At 36.7% G+C, this 20241-nt stretch overlaps 1 protein-coding gene and 1 long non-coding RNA gene across 2 annotated transcripts; both read right to left on the reverse strand.

Moving 5' to 3' along the window:
- Positions 1 to 1594: 1594 nt before the first annotated feature.
- On the reverse strand, positions 1595 to 8353 carry LOC125493386 (uncharacterized). The gene is made up of 3 exons (XR_007269937.2): positions 7588 to 8353; positions 2744 to 2808; positions 1595 to 2106 (listed from the first exon to the last, which is right to left on the reverse strand). It is a non-coding gene; the product is annotated as an uncharacterized LOC125493386 (long non-coding RNA).
- A 2746-nt stretch (positions 8354 to 11099) lies between these two features.
- Positions 11100 to 15055, reverse strand: LOC104903362 (PHD finger protein MALE MEIOCYTE DEATH 1). The gene is made up of 3 exons (XM_010691385.4): positions 14091 to 15055; positions 13004 to 13247; positions 11100 to 12908 (listed from the first exon to the last, which is right to left on the reverse strand). The coding sequence occupies exons 1-3, from the start codon at positions 14383 to 14385 to the stop codon at positions 11348 to 11350; spliced, it is 2100 nt and encodes a 699-aa protein (XP_010689687.1). The 5' UTR covers positions 14386 to 15055; the 3' UTR covers positions 11100 to 11347.
- Positions 15056 to 20241: the final 5186 nt, after the last annotated feature.

Raw genomic sequence — 20241 nt, forward strand, 5'->3', positions numbered from 1 at the left:
GAGACCTTGTTACAAATTCTTTTGGTTTCTCAAATTATGAAGATACATACTTTGAGTAACTATATATCATAAAAAAAATGCATGATACCACGTACGCATTAAGAGGTAACTAACACAGATAATCACATGCACCACATCTTGACATAAACAGATTCATATTGTACACGCAAAAGCGTGAATGCTCAAACGGTTTGGTTCATCTATACCTATCTTTTAGCCAACCCATTAAACCTATTTAAAACTTTTACGCTACGATATGGAGATCATAGTGTTCCTGAATCTAACCTCAAACTTTCTCAATACAACTTTACTTTCCATAATATATGTTGAATCCTTGTGAATTTAAATATCCATGACACAATTTCATACTATGCCCGCCAGTTTTACTTAGAAAGCTTAAACTCGAATGTTAATCATGCCCCTTAATATATCAACCCATTCTTTTCTTACTCATTATCATTTGACGATTCTCATCCTGCTTGGTATATTATATACATTCTCTTTATCAATTCCACAATATAAGCTTATTAAGGCATTCGTAAACATCACATTTTGGTTCATGTCTGTATAATAACAGTATCATCTAATAAGGTATTGACTAAAGATCCCTAAACCTAATATTTGTGCATTCCCAAATTTTCAATCATCACATTATCATACCAAATCAATATCATTATTATAGCCTCAACGTTAAGCACTTACTAATCTGACAATGTCATAACGTACTCCTTACCTAGCTAACATCAATACTCAAGATCTTAATTATTCAAGGCTCACCGATCCAAATAATGTTTACTTCTCATCAATTTCAATTTCCTCCACATTTTTCCATTATCCTTTTTATTGGTAATTGATCACTTGAATTCATTCTAGATCATCTCATTACTATACGAAGAAACCATTTATCTAACAACATTTCAAACTTAGAAATTTTTGTCCCAAATCTTGGTAAAATAGAAAATCAAGCACTTATGCACATTAATTTTCGTCTCGACATCAACGCTTACTTCTTAATTGTATTCCATATGGCTATTACATCTCCAAGTAGCAATTCTATTCCTTCAAGACATTGATTCGTCTAACTCTTCAATTACTTAGTCATAATTTATTTTTCACTACAATCCCATAACATCCCAAAAAGTGGTTCGCATCACATTATGAAGTGCTCCAACCATTAAAACTAAAATCCTTAATAACTAAAATAATGGTAATTGTTTTCTAATTCCTCGAAGTAGAATTTCTAAATCCCTTCAAAATTTTGAATCTCCAAAATCGTCATATGAATCCTATAAAGTAAAATTCAATCTCAACTTATAACCATCAGGATTTCAATAGCTTAGCCTTTTTATCATCCCACAAATAATACCCTACTCATCATACATATCTAAATATTATTTCGTGTATTACCTCGAGCATCAAATATTACTACTCATACCTCAAAGATCGTTCACCTTAGTCCCTATGACTCATATAACCATCATTTTTCACCTCAAGTTATTCAACATCAATCTTTGCAGATAATTCATGCCAAGTTTAAATCGCAAAATTTTCCATTTAACATCTTACACTCTAGTAACCCCAAAGCTTTAGGTTGTACTAATCTTCAAATGATACGTCAAAAGATCATAAGTTCAAATCCTCACTTCTTTAAGATTCTAATAACCCAAATAATCCTCAACTCCTAATAACTCATTCATGGAAGTAAACCTCATATTTTTCATCCATTGTCTTATATCTCATCTTATATCAACCCAAATGGTCATTTACTAACCTCGAGTTTTCCTCAATATCTAATTTCCCAAAGGACCACTCCTAGGCGGTGCAAAGTCTATCACTCCGCACTTCCGGCTAGGTTTCGGCTCTGATACCACTCTGTAACGCCCCGACAAATTTACATGACCTTAATCGTCAGCGGAAGCATAACCTAATCCTGTCGGTTATGACAAACAAATAAAGTAATAGCCTAAAATTGAAAATTCACTATACAAATACTCATCGTATAATAATACTTGTTTATCCATCATACAAAATATCCTAAAACCTCATAGAATCATACATAATCTCCATAATGCAGTCTATCAGTGATCCACAACTGTTCTTCCATACCTAAAACATAAAACAAAACGTCGTGAGCCGAGGCTCAGTAACATACTACTCTAACATCGTAAATTCATTTCACATCATTTTGGTTAAAAACAGGAGGAGAGAATAAGTAAAACATTTCACAAAACTATCATCATTACATTATCTTCTTTATCATGTTCATCATCATATATTTTACTTTGGTAACTTGGCTAGTACAACGGAAGGGACGTCTCCCCAAAACATAGTAACATCATAAACGGAAGGCAGCCACCCGAGGACAAAATCCCTCACTAAACAGAAGGTGGCATTATTTGCCCAGATTTGCGCGGTGCCACCCGAGGACAATAGCCCTCACTAAACGGAAGGTGGTTAACCGGCCGGAAGGTACGTGCACGACCCGGGATAACAAAATACTTGCCAAGAACCGTCTTTCACTTGAATTTATCATGTTTCATTGGTTTTAAGCATATCATCATCATCGTGAATAATTATATTCATTATTTCATCATAACATCATCATCATTTCATAGCATCATATCATCATAACCATCATAAAACATTTCATTTCGATCCCGCAATCCATATATAAAACATAATATTAATCATGATCATAAAACATACTTTGAAGGGGAATGCGGGTGTTAGCAGTAGACGTTACCTGAATTCCTGCTTACCAACCATGATAGCCGGGGGAGGCTTGTAATATACTTTATCTTCTTTAATCTATTCAAGAATAATTTTATTAATGAACGTTTCGTTATTAAGCTTTTAAGCCTAAATGTTAGTTAGCGCTTATTAAGGTCATAGCGGTCATTATAACATCGTAAAGGTCTCCTTAAAGGTCATTATTTCTTAATCGTTAATAACTTTTTAATCAAGGTGATTCTTTAATCAACTAATTAGGTGAAATAGCTCCTTTGGTTATACTTTTAGAATTATCTAACGTTAATACATAACATATAACCCTTTGAAAATATATTTTTATAAGAGTTCGTAGTTAATAACCAATTAATCGTCTATTATTAAACTAATTTTTAATATACTAGAACCATTGATATTATATTATTAAATCACTTAAACTAGTAAGTCAAATAGCTGGTTATTATAAGTGAATTTAAGGATTAGTGAAGTGATGATAGCTTAAACTCAAATTACAAATAACAAGTGTAGTGGATTTGTTTTAAACAACTCAACTAGTTTAGAAGTCATGAATTATAACTCAATAATAGATTTTAGTAGATAAGTTAGGTGGTTTAATAAAACTAACTAAAATCAGTCCACTAAAGCCCAAAATATTAAAGTAACAAGATTAACTTAAATTACTTAGCTAAGTAAATCAGATTATAAGCCCAACATTATACTTAACTTAATAATTAAACTAACATGACTTTTTTTTTTTTGAACCAGTAAGAAAGATATATATAAGCTCAAACAACAAGTACACCCTATAACCTCCGAGGTCAGAACAAACCAACTAGGTTGGACTCTTCATCACAAGGAGGTTCAAACAACTAGTTACAACCATCAAACATTACTACAAAGGCTTTCCCACCATGCACAATCTTTACTAGTGATTTTAGTTAGACCATGAGCTTTAATTCTACAAATCACATCACATCTGATTTTGTCAAAAACATATCTTGGATTATTAACTTTTGCATTCCAGACAGCATCATTCCTAGTATGCCATATTGCATACACAGTAGCATTTAGAGCAGCAGCATAAACTTTCTTCTGGAATCCAGAACCTTTCTTCTTCTTATCATCTTGTACCACATACTCAGGCTTCTGTCTACCCATTTCAGCTTAATCCAATTCAGCACTAGATGCAGTAGTCTATTACTGAAATCACATTGGAACAACAAATGGTTGTGAGTTTCAATCTGCCTCTGACAGATTGGACATTCATCATCATCAATGATCCTCCACTGTTTCAATCTATCCTTTGTGTAGATTCTCTGTTTCACAGCCAGCCAGCAAATAAAATTGTGTTTAGGAATAGCAAGTCTGCACCACACAAGCTTATCCCAGAAACATCTAGGATGATCACCCACCAGCAGCATATAGATCTTGTTGATCTGGTACCTTTGAGTTTGCATAATAACTGCTATGTCAATCTGAGTCTTGATTTTATCTTTAACAGCACATATACTTTTCCAGTACCAACTGGCACTACTTGGAGCCTTATAGGTCCACCAGTCAGAGCTCTTCACATACACCTCATTAACCCATCTTATCCAAAGGGAGTCTTCTTTCTTTGCAATAGCCCAAATCAGCTTTCCAAGGGCAGCTTGGTTCCAAGTCTCTATATTTCGAAAACCCAGACCACCTGCTCTTTTAGGAAGACATGTGGTGTTCCAATCTACATTCCCAGGTTTGCTACTATAATACTCACCACTCCATAAGAATGCCCTACAAATCTCCATTATCTTCTTAATCACACCCTTGGGGATAACAATAATCTGTCCCCAATATGTATGTAGGCTCATCAGAACTGAATTGACTAATTGGACTCTAGCTGCATAAGAGAGATGCCTAGAGCTCCAAATTCTGATTCTGTTTATCATTTTATCACACAAAGCATTACAAGCAGCATTACTGATTCTAGAAGAGCAAATATGCATGCCTAGGTAAGTGAATGGAAGCTGACCCAGCACAAACCCAGAGACATCAAGAATTCTTCTAATCTCCTCCTCTTCCATACCTGCTGTGTACACAACAGTTTTATTCTTGTTCACACAAAGCCCTGATGTGTCAGAGAAGAGCTTGAAACCTTGCAGGAGCAGATATGTAGAAACAAATTCTCCTTTGCAGAATAATAATACATCATCAGCAAATACCAGATGATTTAGATTTAAGAGAACTACACCTATGATGGAATTTGAAATCATTCTTCATCCCTATGTACTTCATAATCCTACTCATGTACTCCATACAAATGACAAAGAGAAGAGGTGAGATGGGATCACCTTGTCTGAGTCCTCTCTTGGGATTAAAGAAACCAAATAAGTTCCCATTAATCATCAAAGAGCAACTAGTACTAGTGATACATGTCATTACCCAATCAATAAATTTATGAGGGAAATGTAAACTAGTCATCATTTCTCTCACAAATTCCCATTCAATAGTATCATAGGCCTTCCTCATATCCATTTTTATCATACAACTAGGCCTGCACCTTTTTCTACCATACCCATTTAAGAGATCCTGGCAAATCATTATGTTGTTCACTATGCTCCTTCCTTGAATGAAAGCTCCTTGATTATCAGCAACAATCTTAGGAAGTAAGGGACTCAATCTCATACAAAGAACTTTTGAAATAATCTTGTAAATCACATTGCAACAAGCAATTGGTCGAAAATCAATAACAGAATTAGGCACCTTACATTTAGGAATAAGGGCTAAGACTGTAGTGTTTATTTCTTTTAACATTTTACCACTATGGAAAAAAGAAATAACTGCTTGAGTTACCTGATCACCAATTTGATCCCAATTATCTCTGAAGAAATATGAACCAAATCCATCACTTCCAGGAGACTTATCCCCAGGAATAGAGAACAATGCTTGCTTGACTTCATCAGGCCTAACAGGAGAAATAAGACCTTCATGATCTTCATTATCAACATTATTTCCCAAATCAACAATTTCCTGAACTACTGACTTCCTATTCCCCATAGTAGTTCCCAATAACTGCAAATAATACTCCAGAAAAGCTTTCTGGATCTCTTCAGGTTTATCAGCCCACTTGCCATCCTTGTCACTGATGCTGTAAATGTTATTTTGTATCCTTCTTTGCTTGATTGCTTGATGGAATAACCTTGTGTTGTCATCACCATCTTTTATCCATGCTGCTCTGGCCTTTTGTCTCAGGTAACCCACATATTGCTTGTGGATTCTGTTATAATTATCAGAGGCATCTTGTTCTTGTAACCTCAGGTCAGTGTTATGAATATCAGTTTGCAGAACTTGCTGGCATTCCATTAACTTCTTCAAAGCTTCAGTGTCTTGAACTTGAATGTTCATAGCATTTCTGTTTAGATCTTTAATGGCCTTCTTTGTATCTTTCAGCTTAGTAACAATTACATACATTTTCGACCCATTTATTTTCTTGCTCCAAACTGCATGGACAGCCTGATCATAACCATTCAATTCTCTCCATATTCTATAGTATCTAAAAGGCCTTCTCATTTTTTGTATGTCTTGAATCAATCTGATAACTAATGGTGTATGATCAAAGCTACCTTCAGGGACATACCTCACTTCAGCATCAGGGAACATCTCTAACCATTCTCCACCTACAAGGGCTCTGTCCAATTTGCAGTAGACTCTATCAGTGCCTTGCTGCTTGTTACACCAGGTATAGAATTGACCTACACCTTTAAGATCAGAAAGTACACAATCACTCACACAACTCCTGAAATCAGCAGTTTCCCTACTTGATACCAGAGAGCCCACCCTTTCATCAGTATTCAAAACACAATTGAAATCCCCTACTACAATCCAGGGCTTATTATTCATATTAGCAATTTTCCTCAAGTCCATCCATAAGTCTCCCCTTTTTAGAGCCTCATTGTGGCCATATACAAAGCTACACCTAAAGCAAATGCTACTGTTCTGAATAGAAGTTATAACACAGTGGACTAACTGACTTGTCATCACTCCAAAATCAACTGAAAATGACAAAGGGTTCCAGGCAACCACTATTCTACCACCTTTATGACACTTTGAGTTGGAGGTAAAGCACCAACCCTGAAACACATTTCTATACAGTGAACCCATATTACTAGGCTTCACCTTAGTCTCCAAGAGGCAAACAACACCCACAGCTTGTGTGTTAAGGAAATTCCTAACACTTTGTTGTTTCTGTAGGCTGTTCACACCTCTCACATTCCAAACTACTACACTATCCATTTTGGATAGGGAAGTTTCCACCTCCCTCATGCCTTTCAGTCTCCTTTTGAACACCTTGATCTCCTGCTTCTCCTTCCTCCATCTGTGACATCCCTTGCCTCTCTGTACATTCATCAATCTCTAATGCAGAAAAGGCATTTTTGACTACAACAACAGCAACAGGTGGTGAATTATTTTTCACTACCTTATTAGGACTCTTGTACTCATCATTAGCATCCATCTTGCTAACTGGAACAGTCTCTTTAACAGTCTTCTTAGGAACCCAGGCCTTTTTCTGAGATTTGCCAGGCTCCATTTCTTCCTGCATTCCTAGGCCATTTTCTTAGGAACCCAGGCCATTTTCTTAGGAACCCAGGCCATTTTCTTAGGAACCCAGGCCATTTTCTTAAACTAACATGACTTAATAAAGCACTAAATCAGCTTTAGTTTAACTTCTTTAGCTCAACAACAATATAATTCAGATTTAAAAGTTAAGCTTATTTCTGAGTCCAAGATCCTAGGCCCAAACTAAATATTAACTAATAAGAGAAATAAACTTGGGCTTGAATTAGAAAATATGAAATCAGAAATTTAAAAGAAGAATATCATCACCTCTGCTACTAGGAGCAGGGAGGACGAAATCACGCCGGAGGGAGGGACGCCGGCGAGCAGCAACGACGATATCCGGCGACGGTCCGGCGGTTCAGCGCACGCGGGTCGTCCGCAGTGCTGCGCGTGCAGCAACGTCGCGCGAAGAAGAAAAAGGGCGTGAGAGACCGCGCGAGGAGAGAGAGAGAGAACGTGAGGGTGCTGGCGCGAGTCTCCGGCGAGCTGCGCGGTGGTCGACGAACGACAGCGAGGCCAAGAGGAGGTGCGACGGATGGCCGGCGCAGGTCTGGCGTCGCCTGAGGTGGCCGAGGGGGGGTGTCGTGGGGGAAAAGAGCCGAACAGGGGAGAGAGAGGGAAAGTTTGGGTTTTTATTTTGGGTTTCCTTTAGTTGCAATTTTTCCGGCAATTATTGACTGAATTTCTTATTAGAGAGAGAAGAGAGGATGAATGTTATTGTTGGTGGGTTCTTGATGTTGAATCTCCATGGCTATTTATAGTGGAGTTTGGAGGTTTTAAAATCAGTGGTTGGGAGGAAGATGGTGAAGTAAATAATCTGAATTTGTCAACTTGAAGAAGCTTTGGGTGAGGATTGGTGACAGATTTGTCTGAAGAAGGAGAAGAAAGTTGTGATTGCATGAGTGACAAATGGACATGGTGGAGTGAGGAAGAAGACACCATTAATGGGGGGAATTGACCATAGCTTTGTTTTCTCTTTTCTCTTTTTATTTTGCAACCCAAAAATCAGAAATTTTTCCATATTAACACTCCTAAACGTGACTTAATGAAATTTTGGGTGAAATGTTGACATTTTGTACTTTAAGTGAATTATCAACTATATTAGCCTTCTTGTTTAACTCATGAAATCGTAAATTATAAATTATAGCCACTATTATATTAATATTTTTAAGTTGGAAATTTTTATATTCGTTTTATTATATGTTAATCAATTAGTGGAACTTTAGGTAAAATATAATTTAACAGTAAATAATTAATTAATTATTTACTTAAACACGTTTAAGTTTTCAGGATATTACAGTAAATGCAACTAAGAGTTTCCTAAATTCTTGCTTTGAGATGAAGGATTTAGGAGAGGCCGATGTTATTCTTGGAATAAAGATTACTATAACTTCATATGGGATATCTTTAAATCAATCTCATTATATTGAAAAATATTAAAGAAGTTTGATCAATTTGATTGTCTTCCTGTGAAAACCCCATATGATTCTAGTATTCATTTGAAAAATAATAAAGGTGATAGTATATCACAAGAACAATATGCAAAAATAATTGGTAGTGTAATGTTCTTGATGAATTATACTAGACTTGATATAGCTTATGTTGTTAGTAGATTGAGCAGGTATATTCACAATCCTAACCGGGAGCACTGGGTTGCCTTGATTAGATTGTTGACGTATCTAAAAGGCACTACCAATTCGGGTCTACATTATCAAAGGACACCTTGTGTTCTTGAAGGATTTTGTGATGCTAATTGGGTGTCGGATAATGATGAGATTCAATCTACTAGCAGTTATGTTTTCACTCTTGCTGTAGGATTTATATCATGGAAATCATCAAAACAAACATGTATTGCCAAATCTATAATGGAATATGAGTTTATTGCGTTAGAATTGGCAGGTCAAGAAGCTGAATAGATAAGGAGTTTGCTTGCTGATATTCCATTGTGGGGGAAGCCAACTCCATCAGTTTCTAGGCGGTGTGACTCGCAAGCAGTAATTGGGGCAGCGGATAATCAAGCCTATAATGAAAAGAGAAGGCATATTCGCTTAAGGCATGCCATAGTTAGAAATCTAATTAGAAATAATGTGTTGTCACTCGAGTATGTAAAATCAGAGAGGAATATTGCTGATCCTCTCACCAAAGGCCTTTGTAGAAAAATGGTGCTACAGTCAGCACAAGGAATAGGTTTAAAGCCTATTGTTGAGTGAATTGTGATAGATACCCTTTCTAGGAATTCTTAAGTTCAAAGGGTCAAATGAAATCACAAAAGAACTCAATTTATTGTATACTACTACCATTCCTATTAATAAAATTGATGTAGTATTTTGTTTTAATCTACTGTAATATGTTTAAGGTTGAGCATAAAGCTCTTAATAAGTTCATAGCCTTATTTGAGGTGGTTTGTGACAGTACAAACTTGATGAACTTACCTATGTGAATGTGAGGGTTACGCCCAATCCCCTATGAGAGTCCAAGGCTTAGGCTCTCTAGAGCATTCATGAGAATCCAGGTCAATTGTGGGGCACCTATATTATATTTATGAGAACGTCTCTTGATTTGAAAAAGGTTGAGTGTGCAACTATGTTTTGCTAACTTCGTGAAAGGTTCAAAGAGAAATCTACCTCTTACGACAGTAAGACATATTTGTATGACTGAGTGTCAATTCAAGTCCATAAGACATTGATACTTCAAAACTCATTATCTATTGCCCAGATCATCTGTTTTCAGCCCTGTTTCTTTCTGTTTTCTTCTTTTGAATCATGTGGGGGATTGTTGGAGTTTATAAAGGATTTTTTAAGAAACTCAAAAGTTTGCTTCAAAAGAATGTGAAGAGTCTCTTGTCCCACATTGAAAGAATAAAAGAGAGTGTAAAGGTTTATAACCATTACTCTTCCTCTACCCTTGAGTTGTGTTGCAAAGTGACTTTTAGTGGGTATGTGGTGAGTGGAGTTACCACACGCGCCCGCTCGGGCTAGGGCCATGGGCCTTGGGCTTTGGGCTTTGGCCTTTGGGGAATAAACTTAACCTAACTAACTTTTTGGGTCAACATTCTGTCAGATTTATGGCCGTTTTAAGCCAGTATTAAGTTACCGTTTTCCCCCTTAATTTCTCCCTTAATTTGCCGTTTTTCCAAGTTTCATGCCATAACTGCTGCCATTATTATTCCCACTAAGTGACCATTTTTGTACCCACGTTTTCAGCCTCCTTCTGGTTTTCTTCTCTCTATAAATACCGAGGTCTATTGTTTGACTAAACACAGAAAAATACGAACCACTTTCTTCTTCTTCTCTGCTTTCTTTCTCTTCCAAACAAGATCGTTCTCAATCTTTTTTTCCATCAACACTAGAAACCGCCACGGTTATCAGATAAGTTAAATTCATTTGTTACCAGTCTTCGTTCCTACACTTACTATTGCCGGAGCATCTATATTCTATCATTCGATAGAAGAGAATGGAGGATCAGGACCCAATATAGACAATATATCGAGATAAAATCTTGACTCATGGAATAGACCTTCTTGTATCAGATTTCTAATTAGTTTGCTTGTCCTGTACAATTGCAAGTGCTTGTATATTAATAATTACATGAAGTTCTGGGAAATACAATACAAGACCTTTTTAATGTCTCTTTGTTTTGTATTACTGCTTTAATATGCTGTGACCGATATACTTAGACTAGCACTTCCTGAACATCGAATAAATCTTAATAGTAACCTGATGATTAATAAGTGTCAATTATAGGAGAGCTATACCTTGAATTACATATATACTGTTTAGACTGTGGACAGAAAGTTAACAACTGAAAACTGGCCAACCAAATCCTTGTTAGAATTGCAAAGTTGAATTCTTTTCAGAATAGTAAGCTGCATGATGTTACAGAACATACAGTGGACCAAGTAGACAAGAATAAGATGTGAATACAGGAAACAAGAGGATATACAATGGTTGTGAGTGCTATATTTATCAGCTATGCACAAGAAGTATATAGGAGATGTACAGAAATGCAACTGAAGTAAGGAAAAAATTCAGTATGTGAGCGCCATCCACGATTCCTCCAATGGTTGTGGCAATAGCATATTTTGGGAGCTTTCATTATCGAAGTAAGAGATGGTCTCCACTCTTGGAGGCATAAGGGAAGCACAACATCTTTGGCACACGAAAAGAGGGGGAACTGCTTCTGTATCTTCAATGCCAGTGCATCTTGTGTGCTGCCACGCCTCACAGATGTCACATGACACCATTCTCTCTCCATCGTCATCCGTAGCCCCGCATGAGCATCTGACTGTCCAATTATCAGGCCCACCCTCATACCTTAAGTCGGTCTTTATGTCAATCCCGCTTCCTCTGATCCAAAGTTCAGAACCGGACTCAACTGCACCAAACACAACTTCAGCATCAACAAAGTTTTCCATACTATCTATGTCGGTCACCACATAACGGTCCATGATGCAGTAAGTGTCCCTCAATGCATGTTGAGCTGCTACCCTCAAGTCACCAAACGAGGCATGTAATGGAAGAACAATCATGTCACCAGGAGAAAGATTTCTAGATAATTCCATGTCTAACTCACTTGAGGTTGGTAGGACATGGCATATGAATCTTAGTAATTGGTCGTTTTCATCATCCTTGAAAGGCCACTCCTTTACTAAGTGTTTGCTGTCCAATATTACTCTAACTGACAAGCCCAGAATATCTGATTCAGGCCGACCTAATATTGTCTGGTTGTATAAAATAGATACATCTCTATAAGTGTCAGGTCCAGAGGTAGTTGTAGCGAGTGCTAAAACAGGTGCAACAGATGCTTTTTCTCTGGCAGGTTTCTTAGGAGAAGGTGAAGCTTCACCTACCCTATGGATTGTGTACTCCAAAACCCTGTTGACTGGGTCAATTCGCCTTCGAACTATGTAATCACCTACAATCACATTGTTCATCGATTTAAGGACGTAATCAAGCAGCCCTGTATCTCCAATATGAGCTCTAGCTGCATCTCGAACTTCCTGTCTTGTCATTCCACTTTTGTTGGACTTGCTTTCCTTATTTTCCTTAAGGGCGTTTACAATAACTTCAGCTGTAAATTCTAGTCTCCTTTTTGGCCATCTGCTGTCCATGGTAGCCACCAGAGCTGCAAACCTTCTGCACTTGATTGGCTTTCCCCTTGTAGGAGGCTGCCTGATTTGCAGCGATAATTTGGGTGACAATATTGTAGTGGGAGCTGAGAAGGCAGGCAACACGGCTTGAGCCAAGGCTATTTTTGTCTTAGCAGGAGTCTGGGATTTCAGGGTCAGCATGAACCGTAGGAGATCTCTCAACGTGATGAGTTGGGTCTCACTCAAATTTCTGTAGGAGGATATGATCTGCTTTACATCTGCCGACTTATTGGTTTTTGGGAGACCGGAAACCAATTCATCTAGAACAAGAGAGCTAAGAACCTCCACAGCTTTTTGATAATGGTGTGGTTGAACTCCAAAACTGCCATGGGAGAATTTGTATCCCCATCTGCCAAACCAAGGCTGTCCATACGCAATGCCATGAAGTAAACGAAGATCCATTGATCTCTTTCTTGATGTATCCTCAACTGTTATCTTTCTACACAATATATAACAATAACCATATCATGTTGTTTAGAGTTTTGACCTTGCTGCATCAACATAAATAGTCAAGCAGAATTTTATATAATATACCTTGCATGAAGGTTTGTGCAGATACGATCCCATAGATCCATGATCTCTTTTCCACAAAGATATTTGGAACCTCCTTCAATGCCATTGATGCAAAGAAGATGGCCAAAGCCATTACAATGTATAAGTCCATGCAAGTGGTGCGTTTGAAGCTCAAGGACATCACTGCCAAGTGGCTTATTCCACTCTCTATCATGGGGAATTATCATATGGTACTTCCTTTTCGACATATAATGATGACTCCATCCTATGTGAACAATGATCACAGAAAAAAGAAACGATTTAGAATGGGAAGGTTCGTTAGCTAAATAGCCTGTTGTAAATTGTAATTATTTGAGGGTGACCCTGAATTTTGGTACTAAAACACAATGCTTCCATTCTACCCATGGTTCAGGGATACATATTCTTGGAAATGAGAACAAGAGATATTCAAGTAGGACCTGTATGATATGACATGAACATGCATCTGATATTATAGATGCTGAATATGGTGATAAAAACACAAAGTTTCCAATAAAACAAGAACTATAATCTTGGTTCACAGTTACATAAATGTAAGTGCTAGAATTAAGTTATTGCCATAGCTTTTTGTCTACAGTTTTCAGTTGTATAAAAGAGCCTCAGACGACCTTCTTCCAAAACTTGATTGACCTAATTTCTTTAAAGGGGAAGATGAAACACATAAGTATACTGACTTATCATAAATACCACAGCCAAAATTGACTCAAGAAAATCACAACCACGAAGCGACGAAAAAATTGATCAGTATAAAAATTCAGCCAAATCAAATTATGATTCCAACCCAACTTAACAAGATTTTGAATGCATATTACAGCTTCACCAAATATCCAACAGTAAAGAAATTAAGTAAAGAACATCTAACCAACTTCAAGAACCATGAGTAGTTAAAACAGAGCAAGAATCGAACCAAAACAGCCATTAATTCAACTCACACAAACAATTCAACAAACACTTACCCAGCATTGTTGAACAATCCAAGAAACAAAAAATTAGTGAAAAACAACAAATACCCATATCATGAATCCACAAAAACAACAAAATTGATCGACCAAAAAAAACCATAAATTACCAGAGCAACGACAGTGATCACAGAAGGGTTGTTTTGAGAATTTGACATGTTCTTCAATGGTGTAAAGAGGAAGAACAACGCCTTTGTTTTCTTGAACAAGAAGAGTACACCAAACTGACATAGTATCGATATTGTAATCTTCAATTTCAGCACATTCTTGAAGAAAAACCCTCATATTATCTCGAAAAGCTCCAGTTGGATTAATTGGGCACCCTGGATCACAAAATGCGTTTAATCCGAAGAGTTTTGGAGCTCTATTTCTCATTTTACATGTCTTTAAGATTGGAAGTGACATTTTTTCTTTGTTATTTTGCTGGGTTTTCTTTTTTATGTTTTTTGATGTGACAGAAAAAATGGGTGGATGAATTTGAGAGGTTTGAGTTGTTGAGTTTAAGCGGGAAGAAAGAAGTTTGTTGGAGTTTTGCGTTACTTTTTGTTCCTCACTCAGGTTAACTACTTTAGTGTTCGTTAGGGAGTTTCCCCTTCTTTATTTTTTTATTTACTTTTATTGAAAATCATTTTGAGGGAGAGAGTAAGAATAAGAGGAGGGAGCTCCTAAGGGCTAAGGGGGTGATCGATAGATTTAATTGTGGACATACTAGTTATTAGGCCGGGCTATGCCCCGGGTAAGAAGAATTTCATTTATTAATATTGTACTTTGATATGATAGTACTAAATACAACTTGGTCTAGTGTTTCAAACTTTAGTACATGAACTTGAGGTCACGGGATCAAAAGTTGTATTAAGAAATTTCTATTTTTTTTTATTGTACATGGATTACATGAACTATAACTCCCTAGGGAGAGCGCCATGTAGCACCGTTTCTGGTTTACGCATGCCTTTCAATATATTAGTATAGATTTTAGGGTATCTACACAATTACGACAAAATTCTTTTTCGGACCGTTTAGTACAATTTAGAATCCTATGTTAAATTATATTATGAGGATTGAAATTGTGTGTAGAATAGGAAGAGACAGAAGAGTTGTTAATTGGAGATCTTTTGGAGAATATGAATAGACAAATTAGAACACTAGATAGAAATTAACCTTTTTGAATCTGCATCCAACGTTATACTCAATAAACTAGAAATGAACAACCTACAAATAGATATTGGTTTATTTTTTTTACTTTGGACGGCAATTTCTATTTTTTTTATTGTACATGGATTACATGAACAAAAACTCCCTAGGAAGAGCGCCACGTGGCACCGTTCCTGGTTTACGCACGCCTTTTAATATATTAGTATAGATTTTAGGGTATCTACACAATTACGACAAATTTCTTTCTCGGACCATTTGTACAATTTAGAATCCTATGTTAAATTACATTATGAGGATTGAAATTGTGTGTAGAATAGGAAGAGACAAAAGAGTCGTTAATTGGAGATTTTTTGGAGAATATGAATAGACAAATTAGAACACTAGATATAAATTAACCTTTTTGAATCTGCATCCAACATTATACTCGATAAACTAGAAATGAACAACCTACAAATAGATATTGGTTTATTTTTTTTTACTTTGGACGGACACCTAATTGAATTGGGCCCTTATCATTTGGGGGTTGTTTCTATCTAGAAATTGAGGATTACAGATGTGTGCCGAGTAGGAGCGGGTCCCAAGAATGTTCTCCTGAATTAATTATCTATACGCCGCAAACGTGAAACACAAGGTTAGACTTCTCCGGGAAATGTTACGTGATCGCCCCTCCGACACTCAAGTCATGTGAGATATAGAGAGTCTAGAAGGAGATGCTCTAATTTGTTAGGTGAGAATTCAGTACTGATGAGGCTGATGATATTTATAGCATTGCGGATTCCTAGACAAGTAACATCAATGGGATGGGCCTGTTGGAATCAATGGTTATGTTGCCTTTTTAGGCATAGGCCTTTCCTGCCGCATTTCTGGATCCCTAGACACCCTGGAGCTAGGTCAACTCTCAGGTGGGACCCACTGTAGCGACTAATAAGGCGCTGGTATGCAGCGGCATCATGAAGAAGATCGCCTATAGCTTGAGCTAGATGATGGTTCTGTTCGATGGGAAAACTACTAGGCTTGGCGCCCTATAATCCAATTTCAGAGATAATATCAAGAGTGTATTTGTGTTGACAAAGAAAGAGGCCCATGGCACTCCTGGCCATTTCTATGCCCAAGAAATATTTGAGGGAACCCAGATCTTTCATTTTGAAACAAGAGCTCAAGTGTGTTTTGAAAGTGTGTAACGCAACGGAATCATTTCCGAAAATAATGAGATCATCAACATATACTAGAACATTGATCTGCACATTTTTGTGAGTATATGTAAATAAAGAGTAGTCACAGTATGATTAAAGGAAACCATAGTCCTTGAGAGCTATGACAATTTTGGCAAACCAACAACGGGGAGCCTGTTTGAGGCCATATAAAGATTTCCGTAGCCGACAGACAAGATTGGAGGTAGAGCATAAAAAACCTGGAGGAAGTTTCATAAACTTCTTCTTCTAAATCTCCATGCAAAAAGGCATTATGAACATCCATCTGGTGAAGCTCCCAATTTTTGGAAGCAGCAATAGCAAGAAAGGCTCGAACAGTGGTCATTTTAGCAACAGGAGCAAATGTCTCATTATAGTCAATACCTGCTTCCTGATGATTACCAAAAACCACGAGGCGAGATTTGAAACGTTCGACCTCACCATTGGCAAGATACTTAATTTGATAGACCCACTAACTCCCCAAAGCTCGTTTACCAGGAGGTAGGGGTTCTAATGTCCAAGTGTCATTATACTCAAGAGCGTCATCCTGCATAGATGTTTTCCAGTTGGCATCCTTCATAGCCTCTTTAAAAGACTTGTTCTGTATGGGTTAGAACAGCAACAAGAAACTTTCTATATTTCATAAAATAATTTGCACAATTAATATGTTGAGCGATTGGATAAGGAGTACCTGAAGAGGTTGTGGAAGGAGCAGTATAGGATGATGGACAATCCACTTGAACAGAATGAGTAACATAGTCCTTAAGTAAGACAGACGATTGTTTGTCACGAAAGCCCCTACCCATAGGTTGTTGAGAGTCATGGGCCAGAGGAGTGGATGAGGCGTGGCTAGGCGCATGCCCAAGAGAGAGAGCGGATGTAGGGTTCAAAGGCACATAAGGAGTAGATGTGGGCTGAGGATGAGATGTAGGGGGAGTATCATTTGGAGGGAGGGTAGTTTGGGCTGGCGAAGGAGCATAGTACTCAAAATATGCAAAGTCATCATGAATAGGACTATCAAAATTAGGAACAAGGGCACAAGGATCAATATTAACATCTTCAGGAGTGAGAAAAGCAAACACATCCTCAATGAACTTAACATCTCGAGACACAAAAAAATTCCTTAGTGTCAAGATTAAATAATTTTCAACCCTTTTTACAAAAAGGATACCCCACAAAAACACATTTTCAACTTCTACTAGAAAATTTATCACCTTTAGTTTTAGGATTGTGGGCAAAACAGAGACAACCAAAGGTTTTGTTAGTCTCATAAGCAGGTAAATATGCATGAAGAATTTCAAAAGGGGATTTTGTTGTATAATATGAGCACTATAAGAGAAATAAGCCATACTTTTTGCGGAATTAAAAGTAAACTTGGGAACAAACAATGGAAACACGAGAGATTTAGCGAGGAAAAACTTCCTAGGCCTAGTAGGAAGAAACAACCTCGACCACAAGGGATTTTAAACAACTTTCCACTATAATAGGCCAAAACAACTCTGATTACAACCTATTGCTTTTCTCTCGATTCTCAACTTAAGTCACTCAACTCAAGTTCCCAACGACAGTTCCCACAACTGACGTTTCTCTCAAACTTCACTCGAAGTTCCTTTCTCTTTCTCTTTCTCTTTCTCTTGCTTCACTCAAAGCTTTCTCACACTTACAAGAGTTCACTCCAACCCTTTTCTCAAAAATACACTTTGTAAAATAATGGAAGAGTAATAAACTCGATTAATGTAAGTATGAATTCTCTTAAGGAAAAGGCACTGACACTTTAGATAACTTAAGACAAATTAACTAAGTCAGACACATTTTGCTCAAATGAATTAGGCGCCTATTTATAGACAATTAAGACAAGACATGTTCTCCACTAATTACACCATTATCACATGATCTCCATGATGTTTAATTAATTAATTAAATTAAATTAATTATTCCATGTCATGTAAAGCATCCACTAATCCACTACTTCACTTCATAGAAGCAGTAACACATTACGTGGTTTTTACAAAACTTGGAGATTAATTAAACTCATTTAAATAAATACTTGGAGGATAATTAACTAAGCCACTAAATCCACTAACTACATAAAACGTGTAGCAGTAGGTTTAGGCGTGCAATCTAGTTTTTAGGAAATAAATAAATTAAATCTTTTAGCTAGTTTTTAGGAAAAATATCTTTTTCAAAATATCTTTTATAAAACCGGAAATAACAGTTTTATATTTAAAAAATCCGAAACATTTAAAAACCGGAAATATTAAATTTTCGAAAACTAAATCTTTTAAATAAAATATAAAAGATAAAAGATAAACTATAAAAAGATAATATTTGAAAATCAGCTAATTTAAAATCAGAAAATCTTTTTTAAAATCTTTTCCTAACAAACTTAAACTAAATTCCTAAAATAGTGGATCTTAGTCAAAATATCCCTAAATACTCTAACAACTATATTTGGCACAGATTTCACTTAGGCGCACAATATTAGAGTCACTTAGGAGTTCCTAAGTCTTGTTCCCTTATCTTTAAGTCTTGTTCCCTAACCTTGTTCCTATAGTGCCATGTCTGTTCCTTTCATGGGAACAGAACCAAGTTCCTTTGAGAATTCACCACGAACTTAATTAAGCTTTTACTCAACCTTAGCAAGAAGATTAATAAATACCCTGATGTATTCTAATCTACATTCCATGCTTGATTCTTCATCTCTCGAACATCTTTACTTCGATCTTGATTAATTCTCTGCTTTAATCTTCAATCAAAATATTCTCTTTCCTCGAGCATGAATTACCTTGCAACAACACAAATCAAATATGCTATAATGTCTTTTGTGATTAGGTCATCTTCAAAACTCAAGGGTCAACAATTTCCCCCTTTTTGAAGATGACAACAAAAGGCATATACTAAAAATAATACACATAAGTCATATAAAAATAATTTTAACAAAGTATGTAACCAAGTTAAATTAAGTATTATAGACTTGTTATTTTAGTTTGTAAAGTAGAAATATGAGAACATAATCCATGACAAAAAAAAAATTTACTCTGATTGCCTTTATCTTTCCCCCTTTGGCATCTTCAAAAAACATTAATTCACGATTTCAAAAAGATGAATATTATTCACTAAACACATCACACCACCAAACTTGTGAGAAATAAGTTGCTTAGTATAAGCAAATAAAGCATTCAACTCTCAAAAACCGCAATCCAAGAATATTTGCCATTCATTTAGACGCACACATGCAAAAAGATCAAACTTAGAATTATCAAATTAATAAGTTCCATTGTAGCATGATTAAAGGAGAAGGATAGAAAAGACAAATATTAATCAAAGTTCATGTTCCCACACACAAAAAAACAAACTAAACTAGAAAAGGTTTATGATTTAGGAGAGGGAGGTTGCTCGACTTCTTCCACCACATCATGAAGCTTAGCCATCACTTCTTGATGATTTTCGGCCAATGTATCATTTCCCTTGAGCACAATGTCTTCCAACTTCAACAACCTAGAGTTCATTGCTTGAAGGGAGGAAGAAAGTTCACCAAGCCGAGCCATGATCTCTTGTTGTCCGTCCAAGGCTTTGTCAACTTTGTGCATTACCCCTTTTACCAACCCATTTAAATCCTTAGCTTCCGTAGCAAACTCCATCATTGCTTCCGAATGACTCATAACCAAGGAGAACAAAGAATCCAATCTTCTAGCATGAGCTAGAGTATATGTAGAACCAATGGTAGGATTTTGAGAAGACGAGGGAGCATTTTGAGAAGGATTGGGTGCAGCTGTTTGTTCCTTAGGTTTGGGAACAGCAGGTTGTTCCTCTGGAATGGGAACATCATCTGTTTTCTTAGCTTTAGGAGCAGAACAGGAGGGTTTTGAGGTAGAGGGAGGGATAGGATCATTTTGTTGTGCTAGGGTAGATGGTGAGG

This window comes from Beta vulgaris, chromosome 9 (genome assembly GCF_026745355.1).
Source record: "Beta vulgaris subsp. vulgaris cultivar EL10 chromosome 9, EL10.2, whole genome shotgun sequence".
Taxonomy (NCBI): domain Eukaryota; kingdom Viridiplantae; phylum Streptophyta; class Magnoliopsida; order Caryophyllales; family Amaranthaceae; genus Beta; species Beta vulgaris.

Bases quoted from the DNA above. Each gene is read 5' to 3' on its own strand.
- LOC104903362 (XM_010691385.4), bottom strand. From the start codon at position 14,385: ATGTCACTTCCAATCTTAAAGACATGTAAAATGAGAAATAGAGCTCCA. The intron at 13,248-14,090 runs GTAATTTATGGT...TTGTTCACATAG, and splicing joins TGATCACTGTCGTTGCTCTG to GATGGAGTCATCATTATATG. The intron at 12,909-13,003 runs GTATATTATATA...TATATTGTGTAG, and splicing joins TGCACAAACCTTCATGCAAG to AAAGATAACAGTTGAGGATA.